Raw genomic sequence first — 19155 nt, 5'->3', positions numbered from 1 at the left:
ATGAGATTGGAATTCTTTGCTGGCTATAAATAGTCATTGATTTAGGGATTTCCAATATTTTCCCGCCAAAAAGCACATGGCTCCCAACAAATGTAGACACACAAATTGTGCATGTGACCATGATTTATTTGCAAAATTACTGCTTTTATTGATTTAGTCTGGATATAGATATTCAATTCAAGGTACAGTCAATCATTTGCAATTATAGAATAGTTTGCATACATTTGATTTTTGATTTTTGGTGTTTTAACGCCACTTTTAAGCACTGCTTTTGGGCTATTTCGTGGCGGCCAGTTTTTATTGGTGGAGGAAGCCGGAGTGCCCGGAGAAAACCACGACCTTCGATAGGAAAACTGACAATCCTAGTCAATTAAGATTTGAGTCGAGTGCACCCGCACGAGCGGGGTTCGAACTCACAACCTCAGTGTTGACTGGCTAGTGATTACAGTAGTAACTACTTAAACCAATCGGCCACCGAGTCATAAATAAATGGGAATGGGTAAACCCCGAGGATTTGCATGTTGTTCATGAACGATGGGAGTATACAATATCGTCCGGAACCACTGGGTTTTAATTAAACCGGGATTTGTTGACCAGTTATTTTATTTTATTCCTGGTTATAAAATATTGGCCTTATAAACAAAATTTTGACTAGCGCAGTCTGACTAACCGAGAGGGTGGGAAAAAAAAAATATTGGACACGAACGGCCAATAAAATTTTTCGGGTCGCGGTGATTTTACCAGGTCGCTCGTGGGAAACTAACAATTTTTATTTTTGGCTCTATTAACTTCTTCAAGTAAATAAAAATAACTTGTACAAGTAGTACCCCTGACTGTCAGTTTAAGATACAGTCAAGCATTAGCATTTAAAGAATGTTATATAGATTTTTATCTAACAAATTACTGTTAAAGGGCCATTAGCTGTCGAATGCATGCACACCAATTTGACTCAAATTCCCATATTTGATTTATAACATACTAAAAGGTATATAACTTATGGATAAAACCTATGGTAACCATTATATACTCACTACTTCCTAGATCTAATATAAATGGATAAAACCTATGGTAAACTTCATATACTCACTACTTCCTAGATCTAATATAAATGGATAAAACCTATGGTAAACATAATATACTCACTACTTCCTAGATCTAATATAAATGGATAAAACCTATGGTAAACATCATATACTCACTACTTCCTAGATCTAATATAAATGGATAAAACCTATGGTAAACATAATATACTCACTACTTCCTAGATCTAATATAAACGGATAAAACCTATGGTAAACATAATATACTCACTACTTCCTAGATCTAATATAAATGGATAAAACCTATGGTAAACATCATATACTCACTACTTCCTAGATCTAATATAAATGGATAAAACCTATGGTAAACTTCATATACTCACTACTTCCTAGATCTAATATAAATGGATAAAACCTATGGTAAACTTCATATACTCACTACTTCCTAGATCTAATATAAATGGATAAAACCTATGGTAAACATCATATACTCACTACTTCCTAGATCTAATATAAACGGATAAAACCTATGGTAAACATAATATACTCACTACTTCCTAGATCTAATATAAACGGATAAAACCTATGGTAAACATAATATACTCACTACTTCCTAGATCTAATATAAATGGTCTTGATAGATGTTTATGCCAAACTAAAGCTGCATGCACCCGGGAACAAGACTGGTGGTCTATACAGAAATCGCACATCTGTTTATTTCTTCCAAAGAAGTAACATTTCTTGTTGTCTATCATTAATTTCTAGAACAAAAAGTAAATGCAACAAAATAACAAAGAGTGAAATATATGACTACATTAACCTCTAATATTACCCTGAAGACATACTGGTGCCCTTAACTATCAATAAAATGTCTGAAGCAGTAATAACACAATACTGTAACTTCCCAGCATCATGCTGATAAAACCCAAATTTATGTTGCACCCATGTTAAAATGAACCTCACAGCACTGTAAGGACACTTTCTGTTCTAGTGCTTTTATTACAACTTCAAAGAGATTATATTAAAGTTGAGAATGGAAATGGGGAATGTGTCAAAGAGATAACAACCCGACCAAAGAGCAGAAAACAGCCGAAGGCCACCAATGGGTCTTCAACACAGCGAGAAAATCCCGCACCCGGAGGTGGGGTTCAGCTGGCCCCTAAACAAAAATGTGTACTAGTTCAATGAAAATGGACGTCACACTAAACTCCAAAACATATAAATGAACTAAAATTAAATAAATGTGGATAGTGTCCACATGTGGACACAGATGATGCCCCCGCTTGCATATCATAGTTATAAAGGGACATAACTCAAGAACAATAAAAGTGACGCTACCCAAATTTGTTCTTGATCTGAGTTTTGTGGTACAATGTAATAAGCATTGTGTGTAAGTCTCATAACATTTGGTTGAGGCTAACTTAAGAAGAGAACAGAAACTAAAAATTCAGCAATTTTTCTATTTGTCAACACGCATAACTCTAGAACGGTTGTGTGTGAGTTTTATAACATTTGGTTGAGACAAACTAAAAAATTCAGCAATTTTTATGTTTATAAAGGGACATACAGTACAAACTGTGACTTCCTCTTAGTTATGTCCACCCCCTTGTATGGTCACCATCGAATGGTGGCCATTTATTGGGGTATTCAATCTTTAGATGTTGGCCATTTATTGGGGTCATAAAACATAGGTTGATGTTTTATCTAATTATGTTACCTGTTGAAATCAATCCATTGCAATCAGGGTTGAAGTTTTCAGCTTGTATGTTTCATTAAAATTTACCTGTACAGGTAACTCAGGTTTCTTCTCAAATTGACATTTCACCTTTTCTTGAAAATGTAGAATAGAATGTTGTTTTAGTCTTTGTTAATTCATTTCATTTGTTGATTTTTCTGTCTTTAAATTTACATATTTTCCTTTTTTTCTAATGTTTTTATTTTTTTATGTTATTTTTTATATTTTATTTGTTTTTTTGATTCTTAATCTTTAAAATTCTTCTTGGAAAGAATCTTGAGTAGAAATGACAAAAATTCAAAGATAAGTTATTGACTACATTTATTGGGGTATTCAATCTTTAGATGTTGGCCATTTATTGGGGTCATAAAACATAGGTTGATGTTTTATCTAATTATGTTACCTGTTGAAATCAATCCATTGCAATCAGGGTTGAAGTTTTCAGCTTGTATGTTTCATTAAAATTTACCTGTACAGGTAACTCAGGTTTCTTCTCAAATTGACATTTCACCTTTTCTTGAAAATGTAGAATAGAATGTTGTTTTAGTCTTTGTTAATTCATTTCATTTGTTGATTTTTCTGTCTTTAAATTTACATATTTTCCTTTTTTTCTAATGTTTTTATTTTTTTATGTTATTTTTTATATTTTATTTGTTTTTTTGATTCTTAATCTTTAAAATTCTTCTTGGAAAGAATCTTGAGTAGAAATGACAAAAATTCAAAGATAAGTTATTGAGTAGCATTTGAAAACAAAACAGAAAATCCTTTAAATAAATATTTTTTCGGTAAAAAAAAGTTATTGTACATGATGTACATGGTATTCAATTGTTCGTTTGCATTATCAAATGAATTATTATTAATTATAACTTATAATTATGCAAATGATATATTTAAAGGAACCATGAAGCAAGTAATTTAACAAGCCTGTTTCTTAACAAATGAAAGTTATCAATATCATGAATATCAATCCTTTTACAATAAATTTTGTCAACAAAGTTGTACAATCTATTATCATGATTATTTTTCAGGAAAACTACAAATATCATTATATGGTATAGGAATAAACTATTTTTGTTTTATCTTTTATATTTTACAAATCTCAAAACTGGAGTTGTGCATGAACAATCACTAAAGAGACTTAAATTTTCCAAATGGCTACCTAGTTATCATCATATTTTGATAAATGCTAATCATAATGCTAATCATAATGAAAAATATTCTTATCTCTGAATAAAGTAAATCTTATGAAAAGAAATTATTTAAAGAAATAATTGTCTTGCATTTTGAAACAATTGTAAAACTTATCAAATATGTTATCTTCAGTTTGGCTAATTTTGTCAGTTAACAGGCAAAATTTGTCTCCAGAAAAAATGAAGTACACTTCTATATAGATTGTTACATTTTTATGGTCTATTAATTAAATCGCTTTTTGTTCTGTTTATTATATTGCCGAAACTGCAGGACTGGCATATGCATGATACATATTCTTGGTATACATTTGCAAAGAATATTTCACTCAACTCAGGCCTTTTAGATAAACTTAATAATTGCAGGGACTTGAATAAATTAGATTCTTTAAAGCCCTAGGCCTTGATTAAAAATGAATTTTAAGAAAAAAAATAAGAATATTTTTGAAAATAAAATAAAAACTTATGATGAAAACAGTAAACTCAAATGCTTCACTAAGTAAAGAATTAGTGGTCATAATTTAGAAATAGAAAATGGTGGATAAAAATTCCTATAAAGGATAGAATTGTTTGTAAAATTAACATAACAACTTAGATATAATCTATTTGCAAATTGTTTACCTTCTCATAATAATGTCTCTGACCAGTTTATGAATTAAATCTTGAATCTTATGAATAAATTCTTAACCAAGAACAAAAAGTAAAAGAAATAATAAACCTCTATAACATGGAACATGTAAAAAAAGTCAATAGATCTGAGTGCAGAAACCTAATAATTTTTTTCCATGTGTTTTGATTTCTTATAGAAATGTTATTTCTTTGCATTATAATGTTTGTTTTTGGTTGTTTTTTTTTTTTTGTCAGAAACTTGATTAAATTGTAATATGTTTATATGACAATAAAAATATTATTAAATTTTTCTGTAATGATTATTTTGAATATACATGTATTTATTCAACAGCGAAATAATGAATTGCCTAAATTTTATATAGAGTAAGTCCTAAAGATAATCTAAAACATTTGTTAAACAATCTTAAATGCAGTAAGAATAAACAATTTTGGTTTTAGAAAATTAATTTGAGAAACACCTTTTCAATGGAAAAGGGCAGGGTGAAAGTTTGCATTATATTAGAAGATGAGATTCATTTATTATTCACTTGCCAAAAAATACATATAAAAAATAACTTAAATTGACAGAATTATTTTACATGTTTAAAAGGCAATGAAAGGTATAACATTAAAACAAACAGTCATGAGAAAATTTCTACAAAAAAAAAGTTAGGAAGCTTTATGTTCAACTAGTTTTATTATTTCATTTTATTTTAGAATTTTCTTGTCATAATCACAGTTATTAAATTTGACAAACACATATTTTACCTGAGACACTTTACCTGTAAGTTATATAATTTTAACACTTCAATGCAGTCATGATTCCCTTTAACATAGACAAGTTTTTGATTAATACCTTGTGTATTAATTAAGCAACAGGAGGTATAATGATGGACATTTAGGGCCATCATGGTGACCAAATTTTTTATGGCCACCACTAATAAGATAATGTCACAGGTAGTACTGTAACTCAAGAATGGTAAAAGTGTCGCCACCAAATTTCGTACTTAATCTGTATTATGTAGTAAAAAGCATTGTGTATAAGTTTCATAACATTTCATTGAGGCAAACTAAAGTTAGAAAACAGAAACAAAAAATTTGTACTTGATCTTAGTTTTGTGGTAATGAATATTGTGTATAGGTTTCATAATGTTTGGTTGGGGCAAACTTAAGTTACAGAATGGAAACTAAAAATTTTGCAATCTTTCGATTATAAAGGGGCATAACTCAATAATGGTTAAAGTGACACTACCCAAATTCAACTTGATCCGTGTTTTATCACTGAAGTCAAAATTAAACATTGCATTGTATAAAGCATTGATTGTAGTTGATTCAACTGTAATCATGGACAAAGGAAGATAACTCCAATTTTAAAATTACTTGACATTTAGAAGAAAATAAAAATTTTGCAATTTTTCCATTTATAAAGGACCATAACTCTAGAACAGTTAAAGTGACGCCACCAAAATTCAAAATTGATCTGTGTTTTGTGGTTATAAGCATTGTGTATTAGTTTCATAACATTTGGTTGAGGCAAACTTAAGTTAGAGAAAAGAAACTAAAAATTTTGCAATTTTTCCATTTATAAAGGGGCATAACTCTAGAACGGTTAAAGTGATGCCACCAAAATTCGAACTTGATCTGTGTTTTGTGGCAATAAGCATTGTGTATAAGTTTCATAACATTTGGTTGAGGCAAACTCTAGTTGGAGAACGGAAACCAATTTTGGGACGTACGGACGTACAGACGGACAAGGGTAAAACTTAATGACCCCACCGCTACTGCGGGGGCATAAAAACATACAAGACTTACAAAGGCCAGAGGCTCCTGACTTTGGACAGGCGCAAAAATGCAGCGGGATTACACATGTTTTGTGAGATCTCAACCCTCCCCCTATACCACTACCCAATGTAGAATAAACAAACACACAGCACTATGCGCAGTAAAACTCAGTTTAAAAGAAGTCCAAGTCCGATGTCAGAATAGGTAACAAAAGAAACTAAGCAAAATGACAATGATACATAAATTAACAAAGGATTGCTAGCAGTTACTGACATGCCAGCTCCAGACCTCAATTAAACTGATTGAAAGATTATGTCTTCATCATATTAAAATCAAGCACAATCCCTCCCATTAGAGGTTTAGTATCTTACCATCATAAAATATATGAGTAGAACATAACCGTATCATGCCAACAACTGGTTTTAGAATAAATGTGTTTATTTCCAATGCAAAGACCCTATGAGTGAATCAATATTAATACCAAAATATGCCATCTTTAATGACCTGACAACAGTATCGTAACTATATCCCTTCTGAACAATGCTGAATAAGTCTGTTTAAAGGTTTGGTTAGCTTTTGAGGTGAATGTGGATATTTTTGTGCTTTGTATAGAATATTACCATAAAAGATTGGATGTGAAATACCTGATATTATTAACACATATTATTATTGTACCCCTTACAATCATTCCATACACCACATATAGTTGACCTGCTGCTTGTTGTATCTGAGAAATGGACCTAATCACGTAACTTTAACCTTGATCCATGAATTGAGGTGAAGGTCAGGTTAACCCTGTGTGACGGACATGTAGACGTTGCAAGGAACCCATATAACAAATATAATTATCCTACTACTCATAAGTGAGAAATTCACATGACAAAATAACTGTTTTTTCAAGCAGTCACTGAACCATGAAAATAAGAACAAAAGACAATGGGCAACAGACGGAAACTTCGTAACATAAGGTATCTACATACAAGATATGAAGCATCCAGGTCTTCTCCCTTCTGAAATATAGAGCTTTATACAAATAGTTTCCGCGCCGCCTCCACCGCCGGATAGTAATACCTATGTCTCGCAACAAAAACATGTACATGTATCTTTGACTAAAATATCATTCAGCACACATTTAACCTCGAGCTCCTAGGAATTATGTGTAAAGACGTCATTAACAGTCAAAGAAAATCATGACCTAGTGCAATGCCAATATATAGGTATGAACAGATTGTAGAACTGTAAATGTGCATATGTGTATAACAAAGGTTTGATCAGTTTACCCAGATTGTATCTAAATTCCAAGGCTTGGTTATAAACAACATCACCGTAAAAATTATGATGTGCTATTCCCTTTGAAATAAGTTTTCTACTGGTACAGCCAAATTTCCAAACCAAATCTTTGTATCTATGGAAGAATTTAGTAAAGGTTTTAAGTCCTTTGTGGTAACTAAATCCTTGACTTAATAATTTACTAGAAATACATAGATTATATTCACTGAAATTCAAAACGTCACTACAGGCACGGGCATAGCAAACAAGTTGGGATATATAAACACTGCAAGACAGTGCCAAAGGAACATCACTGTCCAAAAAAAGGAAATTAAACAAATCTGTCATGCCTGTTATGTTGTATTTTTCATTCCAGAGAGTGTCCTAAAGAAATTATAACAAATTTCAATGGAGAATACTTTTATCTGGTTATAAGCACTGTCAAATGAAAAACATGATTTGAAACAAGTCCATCGGTATATGTATAATCTGATCAACAAATACCTATTACTGGTTTTATCACATGTAAATTTAAGTTGTCTCCCCTTAATTGATTTCACTTCAGCTCCTGCCCTGTCAGTTTTGAGATAACAAGGGTCAACTGTATTAGACATCCTTAGTAAGCTTTTTTTTATTTTATTCTTGTTCATGATCATAAAATCTAGTTTACCTGAACCATTTTGTTTTCTTTGACAACATCCAAATGAAGGCCTGGTGGTGGTTTACCAGCCCTAAAAGTATATATCATATCATACATGTCATGTGTATCTATTTATAAACATGATAAATAATCAAAAATACAAGTAATTACCTAAAGGGATAATTTAAAGGGAGTCCATACAGTTTCAGGGGAGGTCATCATTACAGCAACAATAAAGAATTAACATCCTATTTTCACTGGTTTTGTTTATGATGATATCATTATATCAGAATCTTGTCACAGGCCTTTATAACTACTCAGAAATACCCATGCATACATGCCATAGAACAATAACTATGTAGAATTACCCATACATGCCATAGAAGAGAGGTGAAAGATACCAAAGGGACATTCAAACTCATAAGTCAACAAGAAATGAATGTAACAGGATGCTGTTACGAAGTCTCCCAAACGAAGCTCCCATAATTCGTAATTCCCAGGGTCGCCTGACATTGGGCAACTTCCAGTGAAAATTGGTTTGGTCCAGTAAAGTTATATGCATTAGTAATGCCTGGGGACTAACCTTGTATATCATTCAAATCATCTTGGCATGACAAACCAGAAAATATATGGTTTAGGGGTGGGGATCTCGACCATTTACAAGATACTAGAACATTGGGGGTGGGGAGGAACCCCTGGGGATTGGCCCTATATGTCATTCAAATGTTCATTACATGACGAACAGGAATATATATGGTTTAGGGGTGGGGATCTCAACCATTTACAAGATATTAGAACATTGGGGGTGGGGGGGACCCCTGGGGACTGACCGTATACGTCATTCAAATGTTCGAGACATGACAAATAGGAATATATATGGTTTAGGGGTGGGGATCTCAACCATTTACAAGATATTAGAACTTTCTCAAATGGCAGGGGTTGGGGGTGACCCCTGGGGACTAACCCTGTATTTCATTTGATGTGCTTTATCATGACAAACCAGAATATATATGGTTTAGGGGTGGGGATCTCGACCATTTACAAGATATTAGAACTTTCTCAAATGGCAGGGGGTCGGGATGACCCCTGGGGACTAACCCTGTATATCATTCAAACCATCTTAGCATGACAAACCAGAATATATATGGTTTAGGGTTGGGGATCTTGACCACTTAGAAGATATTAGAACTTTCTTAAATGGCAGGGGGTGGGGGTGACCCCTGGGGACTAACCCTGTATTTCATTTGAAGTGCTTTATCATGACAAACCAGAATATATATGGTTTAGGGGTGGGGATCTCGACCATTTACAAGATATTAGAACTTTCTCAAATGGCAGGGGGTCGGGATGACCCCTGGGGACTAACCCTGTATATCATTCAAACCATCTTAGCATGACAAACCAGAATATATATGGTTTAGGGGTGGGGATCTTGACCACTTACAAGATATTAGAACTTTCTTAATGGCAGGGGGTGGGGGTGACCCCTGGGGACTAACCCTGTATTTCATATGATGTGCTTTATCATGACAAACCAGAATATATATGGTTTAGGGGTGGGGATCTCGACCATTTACAAGATATTAGAACTTTCTCAAATGGCAGGGGGTTCTGGATAACCCCTGGGGACTAACCCTGTATATCATTCAAACCATCTTAGCATGACAAACCAGAATATATATGGTTTAGGGGTGGGGATCTTGACCACTTAGAAGATATTAGAACTTTCTTAAATGGCAGGGGGTGGGGGTGACCCCTGGGGACTAACCCTGTATTTCATTTGATGTGCTTTGTCATGACAAACCAGAATATATATGGTTTAGGGGTGGGGATCTCGACCATTTACAAGATATTAGAACTTTCTCAAATGGCAGGGGGTCGGGGTTACCCCTGGGGACTAACCCTGTATATCATTTAAACCATCTTAGCATAACAAACCAAAATATATATGGTTTAGGGGTGGGGATCTTGACCACTTACAAGGTATTAGAACTTTCTTAAATGGCAGGAGGTGGGGGTGACCCCTGGGGACTAACCCTGTATTTCATTTAATGGGCTTTATCATTTAGAACATTTTCAATTAAAAAGATTGTGTCTATCACAAACGGTTTTCAATTTATAATCATTTGAAAATTAAAAAAAATAAAATCCCATAGGGTTCTATAGTAAAACCCTCTTTTCTTTTTGCCCCTCAAAGTACCCCTTTATAAACCCCATTGCACAAACAAAACCCTGATTGCACCACTAGACATGTTAGTCTAACATATTGTGAAACCCTAAGTTAATCTGACAAGCGGTTTTGGAGAACGGGTGCGGACAAGTTCAAATTTAAAAGCGGCGGAAGAAGAAGAAGAAGAAGAATAATAATAATAATAAGAACTGAGCAAAAACAATAAGTCTTCCCAAGTTTGGGAGACTTAAAAATAAACTGACAACACCACTAGTTATAACTACATGTATGCAGAATAACTCATACATAACACAGAACTAGTTATAAATATTCAGAATACAAGAAGAATGTGTCTGAGGACACGAATGCCCAAGCTCAAGCTTTGCAATTTTCCAAGGTAAAAAGGGAAATAATTCTAGAACAGTAAATGACTCACTACATGCACTACCCAAATTCAAACTGTCAGTTTGATGTGGTTCTTAGCATTGTGGATGAGGCAAACTTAAGTCACAAGCATGGAAACAAAAATAAGACGGACATATATACGGAGGGACAGACAGTCAATGGTAACACTTAATGCCACCTTCGCTTACTGTGAGGGTATAATTACCCTTCACACCATAGAACTAGTTACATGCCATAGAACTATTCATAACTAAGTTGATCGTCCACCATTTTAGAACTTGTCCGAGATACTGTTGATATTAAACTACCAGTCTTCGCGCTCAACCACAGGCCCACCAGCACAGGCTTGTACAAATGCTGTCGGGCCTGTAAAAATCATCTCTACAGGCCAATAGAACCTAACTAAAATTTTCGTAAAATTCAGCTTCGGGCCTGTAGATTTAAAAGTTTATCGTGAAGACTGCCTACATGTGTATAGCATGAGTTTCATAAAAATCTGGCAAGAATTGTACCAGTGAGAGTGCTAACAAGGCCATTTTCCATAAATTTAATATTTCTAAGGGGCATAACTCTTTTCAAAAAGGTCGATCATCCACCATTTTAAAACTTGTCCGAGATATTGCTGATATTAACCTATAGCATAAGTTTTATAAAACTCTGACAAGAATTGTACCTGTGAGAGCGCTAATGAGACCATTTTTCATAAATTTAATATTTCTAAGGAGCATAACTCTTTTAAAAAAATTTGATCATCCACCATTTCAGAACTTGTCCATGATATTGCTGATATTAACCTATAGTATAAGTTTTATAAAAATCTGGCGCTAACAAGACCGGACGGACGGACACACGGATAGACGGACGCCCGGTATTTCCATGTCCCCGCAACGCATTACGCGGGGGACAATTAAAGAATTTCACAAGGTGCTTTTTCTTTTTGTCTTTTAGAAGGTTCTGAATGAATTCTGCTTCATACAAATTCATGTACAAAAACAAATCGGCCAGAAGGGGTGCACAATTAGTATCCATTGGCCTACCGACAGTCTGTTGAAATATCAATCCTCCAAACTCAACAAATAAAAAGTCCAGTATTTTGATATCATCTTCAGTGTATTTTCTGATAGAATCAGTGTGGTTCTTCACAAAATAAGAATTGTTATAACCCAAAACAAGAAATTTAAATCTACGATTCCCATTTTTATAGAAAAAAGTAAGAAATACATGGGGAATGTGTCCATGGGACACAGATGATGCCCCCGCTTTGATTGAGACAAACTAAAGTTAGAGAATGGAAACTAAAAATTCAGCAATTTTTCCATTTATAAAGCAGTCAGAGATATAACTCTATAAGGTTATTACAGAAAATAACTTGTGTGTGTTATTACAGATACTTTCATGAGTTGTCTACTCTTTATTCCTTAAATTTTCCAAATCTGCAATAACATATGTTTGTTATTTGTTAAATAAATCAAAAATATTTTAATTTATAATGGGCTCTAGGGAACTCTTGAGACTTTGCGCAGAAACTAAATGCATAGCCTTGATAATTAATTCTTTAATTATATTAATACATTTTTGATTAACCATAGTAAATCAATGAGACAAGGCTTTTAAGGGATAAAATTAGCTGTAATAACATAGCTTAGTTATTAAAGGAATGTAACCTATTATATGAGACACTTGGGAATTACTGGGAAGCTTGCGCAGAACCTCATTACATGCTCTGGTCATTATTTCTTACAATAAATTAAAATACATTGTAATTAAGCATGATGTATGTCTGAGAAAATGCTTTGGAGTGATTTAGAGAAGCTGTGATAACACCCTTTAGTTATTACAGGCATATTTTTTCTGTAATAACATATAGGTGTACTATGCAAAATTGGCAAACTATGAACTGTTATATCTTTCTATAGTTAAGTATACATAAAGACAATAGTAATATCAATAGAACTTGTATGCATTTTAACTAAACTAGTGATGTATATTGTCTCTTTGAAACATGTAATATACATATGTTATCACAGTTCTTTGATTTTTAAGTCCACAATAACAAATGTATGTTATTTTTCTGTAATAACCCTATAGAGTTATATATCTGACTGTAAAGGGGCATAACTCTAGAACGGTTAAAGTGACGCCACCAAAATTTAATCTTGATCTGTGTTTTGTGGTAATAAGCATTGTGTATAAGTTTCATAACATTTGGTAGAGGCAAACTTAAGTTAGAGAACGGAAACCAACTTATGGACGGACGGACAAGGGTATACATAAAACTTAATGCCCCCTCCGCTAAGGTGGGGGCATAAAAAATGTCCAATTAGTTATAAATAACCTACCAGCCTGCTAGATAAGCGCAATGGCACCTATCCAGAATTCCTGGAGGGAAAAGCAAATCTAGTGTGCTAGCATAAGGCAGCTTATATATTAACTGCCTAAAAATGATCATTTCCATTCTTTTGTTAAACACAAACCAATCCGTAGATGCATCTGGATTCATTCTGAATTTATTAACCTCTTGTAACTTCCTGTTTTCATTTCGTTTAAAAATCGAAAGTAAACATGATCTTTTCTTGATTAAATTACAATATACAGTCATTAGAATCATTCCAACAAGGATTTATACAAATCCTTGGTCCCAAGTTTATAGAATTAAATATATATATATCGATTTAAGCATTTTTACAGGGATAATGATTATGCAGGGAAATAGTTGTTACAAGTTCATTTATGCTTTGATTCCTAGTTTATGCAATAACTACACTTTTTTTGTTACTTTTTGTACCTTTAATAGTCTTATCATGTTAAGCTGCTTCCCAAGAAAGGTCGGTTTTCTTATCCCACAAAAGTGACTAAAGACCTCAAAATCCTAGCTTAAACCCTGTAACTGTCTCAATGATGAAAAATTCCATTGGAAACATCTAAAACAAAATCGTATTGGTTGGATTGAAAAGTTTTGATGTATAAAAGTGACACAATTAATTATGATTATGGAAGATTCAAATTTGTCTGAGGGGGTGTTGACTAAAATTTCAGTGGTAAATGTTAACGACTTATATTTACTGCAATCAAATAGCAAGCCACAAATATAAACAATGACAAAAATAATATTATTTTCATTCTGAAGCATAATCATGATAATAAACTCAGTATTGATCTCTAGAGTTGCAAGTCAATCATCAGTTAAATGGTCCAAAGAAGAATAGCCAGATTCATCAGATATGAGTATTCTCAAGACCCAGGCATAGAGGACTTGAAACTACCACAGTTACAAGAGACTTAAAACATCATGTATACTCCTTTTTCACAAAGAAATTCACCAACTAATTGCAATCCCAATTCAAGAATACTTGATGACTCCAGCAAAAATGACTCATCAGTTCCATCAACGATAATTTGTCCGATGACAGGATAAGGATCAAGCATTAAAACAACAGAAACATAGCCTTTAATACATTGTGTTATAAGAACCATCAGAAACTGGAATGAACTACCTACCACCTAAATGTAGCCTATTGGACAATGATGACTATGAGACATTCAAGACCCATCTCATATCACACAGATATCTGTAAATCAACAATAATAATGCTTTTATCTACACTGGAACCTGTATATATATATGTTAAACACTTGTACATATGATTTTTAAAAAGCACATTTTGGATGACACCACAACTTTATTTCAAAATATTCGTGTGATGAGTCAACCAACTCTTTACGGATTACCAAAGTACATGAATTCTAGTCACTTCGGCACCTGGTTAAATCGGCACCCATTAAAGTCAGTTCGGCACCTAGTCAAATAGGGACGTGGTTAATTCAGCACCCAAAATTAACATTGTGTTTTGCAAGTATATTATTGAATACTCCGTTTTTTCCATATTTTTTTAATATTTTCACCCGAGGTGTCAACATACATCATTGTACATTTGGTGCGCATTACAGAAGTTCCATTTGGAAACTTTGTTATTAAACAATGCCATAATAACTGTTCTTATTGGAACCAGAGACAAAATAATCATGATAATATACACATGTGTATATATGTCTCTGTTGGAACTTATATTATAAAGAAACCTCTCATGACCATGATGACAAATGCACATTGCTAGTAAACATGGACTACAAAATTGGTGCCAACGTCTGAATGTTATTCATTTTATACAAGTAGACAGCGAATGCAGGAAAAAAAATGTAAATTACAATGATTAAATTTGTTTTTAACCTCATATCTGTGGTTAAAACAACAGCTTGGGTAATCATGGTAATGGCTTCTTTGTTTAATCTGATTTTTTTTTAATTATAAAAGATCAAAAACTATCTGAAAATTGTTAAAATAAAAAACGGTATATTGTTTGTAATTGAAATAAGTTCATTTGTGATAACCTATCAAAACATTATTTATAAGGGTATTGACAGTCAGGGGTACTCAGGGTTTCAGCTAGGATTTTGAGGGCTTTAGTCACTTTTGCGCGAGCTGAAAATCAACCTTATTTTGGGTATCAGCAATGAATCAAGGACATATATTTATAGCTTTACATATGCCCAAGTCCTTCAAGGAATAGGCCTGCTGATGTAGGCAGTCATTGCATGATTTGACTAATGTGATACCTAAATATGAAGATAAGAACAGGGATCCTGAAATCTAGTTCACAATTTCACTTCAGGTATTTGCAGGGGACATTCTAGATCAACAAAAGCTGGGTGTCTCTTTGTTAAACCACAGCATAATTCCCACAAATGAACTTGTAATTATTTGAGTATTTCACTGTGTAATCATTATCCTTGTAAAGACGTTTATATCGAAATTTGGAATTCATTTCTTTGAAGTTGGAAACAAGGATTTGTATCAATCCTTAATGGAACGATTGTTATGGCTGTAAATTGTAAATTAATCGAGAATAGATCACGTTTACTTTCGATTTTTAAACGAAATGAAAACAGGAAGTGACAAGTAGATAATAAATTCAAAATGAATCCGGATTCATCTACGGATTGATTCGTAGTTAACAAAATGCAGGAAATTATCATTTTTTTTAAATTCAGTTGCTTAGTATAAATATATTTGTCTCACGTTTAATTTGATACTAAAGGATTTCGTATTTTACGTTTAAGAATACTGTCACGCATGCGCAGTACACAGTACAGGAAGCACCTGTTTGACTCGTGAAAATATTTCTGAATGTTTTGAATAAAAATTTTCTATCTTTTAATCGAAATTTGTCGAAAGTCTTGATGAAAATTTATATCAAATATGACGAAAATACGTTCATATGACGAAACTACGACAAACAGTCAGGGGTACTACTTGTACAAGTAATTTTTATTTACTTGAAGAAGTAAATATTAATATACTTATATAAGTAAATTTGTAGGATACTTATACAAGTGTATTTTATTTACTTGTATAGGTAAAAAAAAATTGGGCTTAGTTATGTCCCTTAGACATTCAGATTTTTTTACTTATACAAGTAAAAAAGTCATCCTATTTTCTTTTCTTGAATTCTTAGGACTTCTTTGCTCTAATAGAATTTTTGATTGTCTGTCCTTTGCAGATGTCTTTACTAATCATTTAAGTGTAATTTCATGGACAATGAAAATCTCATTTGTCTGTTATCTTCAGAACACTGCTCATTTACAAGCCCCCAAGGGGCAATTTTTGAATGCCTTGCGCAAATACTTAAGATCTTTGCGCAATCAGTTTCTTTGTTGAATTAATGAGATGAAACATTGAACTCTAATAAAAAATTATGAGCTAACCTGAGAAAAATTGTTAAAGGCATGTTTTTACATCTCAAAACTTGAGAATTTTTGTGGGATTGTAAAAAAAATTTACTTATACAAGTAAATTTTTGAGAAAATTAAGGGGAGATTATTCAAACATTATAATTAACTTATATAAGTTTATTTTATTTACTTCTTCAAGTAAATAAAGATTACTTGTACAAGTAGTACCCCTGACTGACAAACAAACTGCTAATTGGGATTGTTTGAGAAATATTGAAATTAAAATGCGAACTGTCCGGGGGGAAACAATTTTGTTTTAATGACGAAACTAGAATAAACGAACTGCAAATTGTGGTCGTTTGATAAATATTGAAATTGAAATTTTTAATGAATAATTATGATGGTCAATTATGAGGTTTATAAACAATTAACGGATTAGTGACCCATCTATTGGCGATAAGCGGATTAACTGTAATCACAACTTTTAACACCTGTTGAAAACATTAATTAGCTGAGGGTCATAAACTTGTCAGAAACATGAAGAGAGGTAGAATTATAGTATTTTAATGCGAAAATTTTTTACACTTTCCAAATTTAAGTGACGAAATTGATTTAAAATACTTTCGTCATTTCGAAAATTGTTTCGTAAAAGACGAAAGTGACGAGCGCTAGCAAAATCACTGGGTACTTCTTGTACAAGTAATCTTTATTTACTTGAAGAAGTAAAAAATATATACTTATATAAGTTAATTATAATGTTTGAATAATCTCCCCTTAATTTTCTCAAAAATTTACTTGTATAAGTAAATTTTTTTTACAATCCAACAAAAATTCTCAAGTTTTGAGATGTAAAAACATTTCTTTAATGATTTTTCCCAGGTTAGCTCATAATTTTTTATTAGAGTTCAATGTTTCATCTCATTAATTCAACAAAGAAACTGTTTGCGCAAAGATCTTAAGTATTTGCGCAAGGCCTTCAAAAATTGCCCCTTGGGGGCTTGTAAATGAGCAGTGTTCTGAAGATAACAGACAAATGAGATTTGCATTGTCCATGAAATTACACTTACATGATGAGTAAAGACATCTGCAAAGGACAGACAATTTAAAATTCTATTAGAACAAAGAAGTCCTAAGAATTCAAGAAAAGAAGATAGGATGACTGTTTTACCTATACAAGTAAATAAAATACACTTGTATAAGTATCCTACAAATTTACTTATATAAGTATATTAATATTACTTCTTCAAGTAAATAAAAATTACTTCTACACTGACTGATTGAGAAAACTTCAAACAGAAAGCTGACTGGTAATTTTCATTGTGTATGCTAACTGCTTAATTACATTTTTGATTTTTAAAAAAATTGTATGTTTTGCAGGCTGATTTGAATAGATGCCGCTTTGACAAGGCGGCAGGGTTTGAAATTAGCAGGGGCCCCTAAAATTGGGTGTGCCGAATTGACTTGTACCCATGGGCCATGTACATGTAGATCAGATATTTGATTTTGATATTTGGTGTTTTAACGCCACTTGTAAGCACCGCTTTTGGGCTATTTCGTGGCGGCCAGTTTTTCTTGGTGGAGGAAGCCAGAGTGCCCAGAGAAAACCACTGACCTTCGATAGGAAAACTGACAATCCTAGTCAATTAAGATTGCAGTCAAGTGCACCCGCACGAGCGGGGTTCGAACTCACAACCTCAGTGTTGACTGGCTAGTGATTACAGTAGTAACTACTTAGACCACTCGGCCACGGAGGCCCCTGTAGATCAGATACATTGTGTAGTTAAATCTAAAGAAATCATTTCTGATGATCCATGCACCACTAGTTACATGTAGTCTAGAATGCATACCAGTCAATCAGGACATATTTCCGACCCAAACACATCTATGATATGAGCCCCTGTTATAGCCCGAGTGATTGCAAATGGGTAACTGGTCATAAGACATAATCTTATGACCAGTTACCCAAACAGTTAAGACTAAGTAAGTTAAGTAGTTTCACGCGTTTGTTTGTGGAGAGTATAATTTGGTGGTTTAAACAAACCTTTTGATCAAATATTTATGATGAACTTTAAATTTTAAACGCAACATAATTTTACCACAAAAGAGTGGCGTTCTTAAAAAATATAATACGATTACAAAGAGTCTGTGACTAGTAAATTGTGCATTACAGATACTCGGTTTGGCCTATTTGCGTTGTACACAGTCCCAATTTGTTTTTTATGCATAAACACTGAATTAAATCTGTTGCAGTCGAATTTCCAAATACATAATTAGTCACACACCATGACGGAACTTCGAAATTATTGACCAGAGGGCCTTCATTCTGTTGATTCTGTTGATTCTTCGCCATTTTTTTTTTTTGGCGTTAGCGCCATCTATCTCTATTTGCCAAATTATTTCAATTTCAACCCTTACGAGTTCGCCCCTAAAGTTTGAAACGTACCATTTCTTTAAGATTTTAAAATTCGCTTAAATATTTTTATACTTTTGTTATATTATAACTTATGTTTCAATCTTTTATTCGAGTTATAAACTTGAAGCAAATGATAATAATATAAATTTTAAAACTTCTTTTTCTGAGTATACAC

At 33.0% G+C, this 19155-nt stretch overlaps 1 protein-coding gene across 1 annotated transcript in view; it reads right to left on the bottom strand.

The window, feature by feature from the left end:
* The window catches only part of LOC127737780 (nuclear inhibitor of protein phosphatase 1-like), a 49464-nt gene extending 30515 nt beyond the window's left edge, over positions 1–18949 (bottom strand). The window contains exons 1-3 of the mRNA XM_052248697.1: positions 18850–18949; positions 8293–8353; positions 1648–1801 (exon numbers count right to left, since the gene is read on the bottom strand). Coding sequence (XP_052104657.1) covers positions 1648–1801; positions 8293–8353; positions 18850–18917 — 283 coding nt within the window. The 5' untranslated portion in view covers positions 18918–18949. The remainder of the gene's footprint in view (positions 1–1647; positions 1802–8292; positions 8354–18849) is intronic.
* Positions 18950–19155: the final 206 nt, after the last annotated feature.

The sequence above is a fragment of the Mytilus californianus genome, unplaced genomic scaffold, assembly GCF_021869535.1.
Source record: "Mytilus californianus isolate M0D057914Y unplaced genomic scaffold, xbMytCali1.0.p SCAF_1, whole genome shotgun sequence".
In the NCBI taxonomy this organism is placed as follows: Eukaryota; Metazoa; Mollusca; class Bivalvia; order Mytilida; family Mytilidae; genus Mytilus; species Mytilus californianus.
Note: the sequence above shows the minus strand (reverse complement) of the source record. Positions and strands in the feature narration are given on the sequence as shown.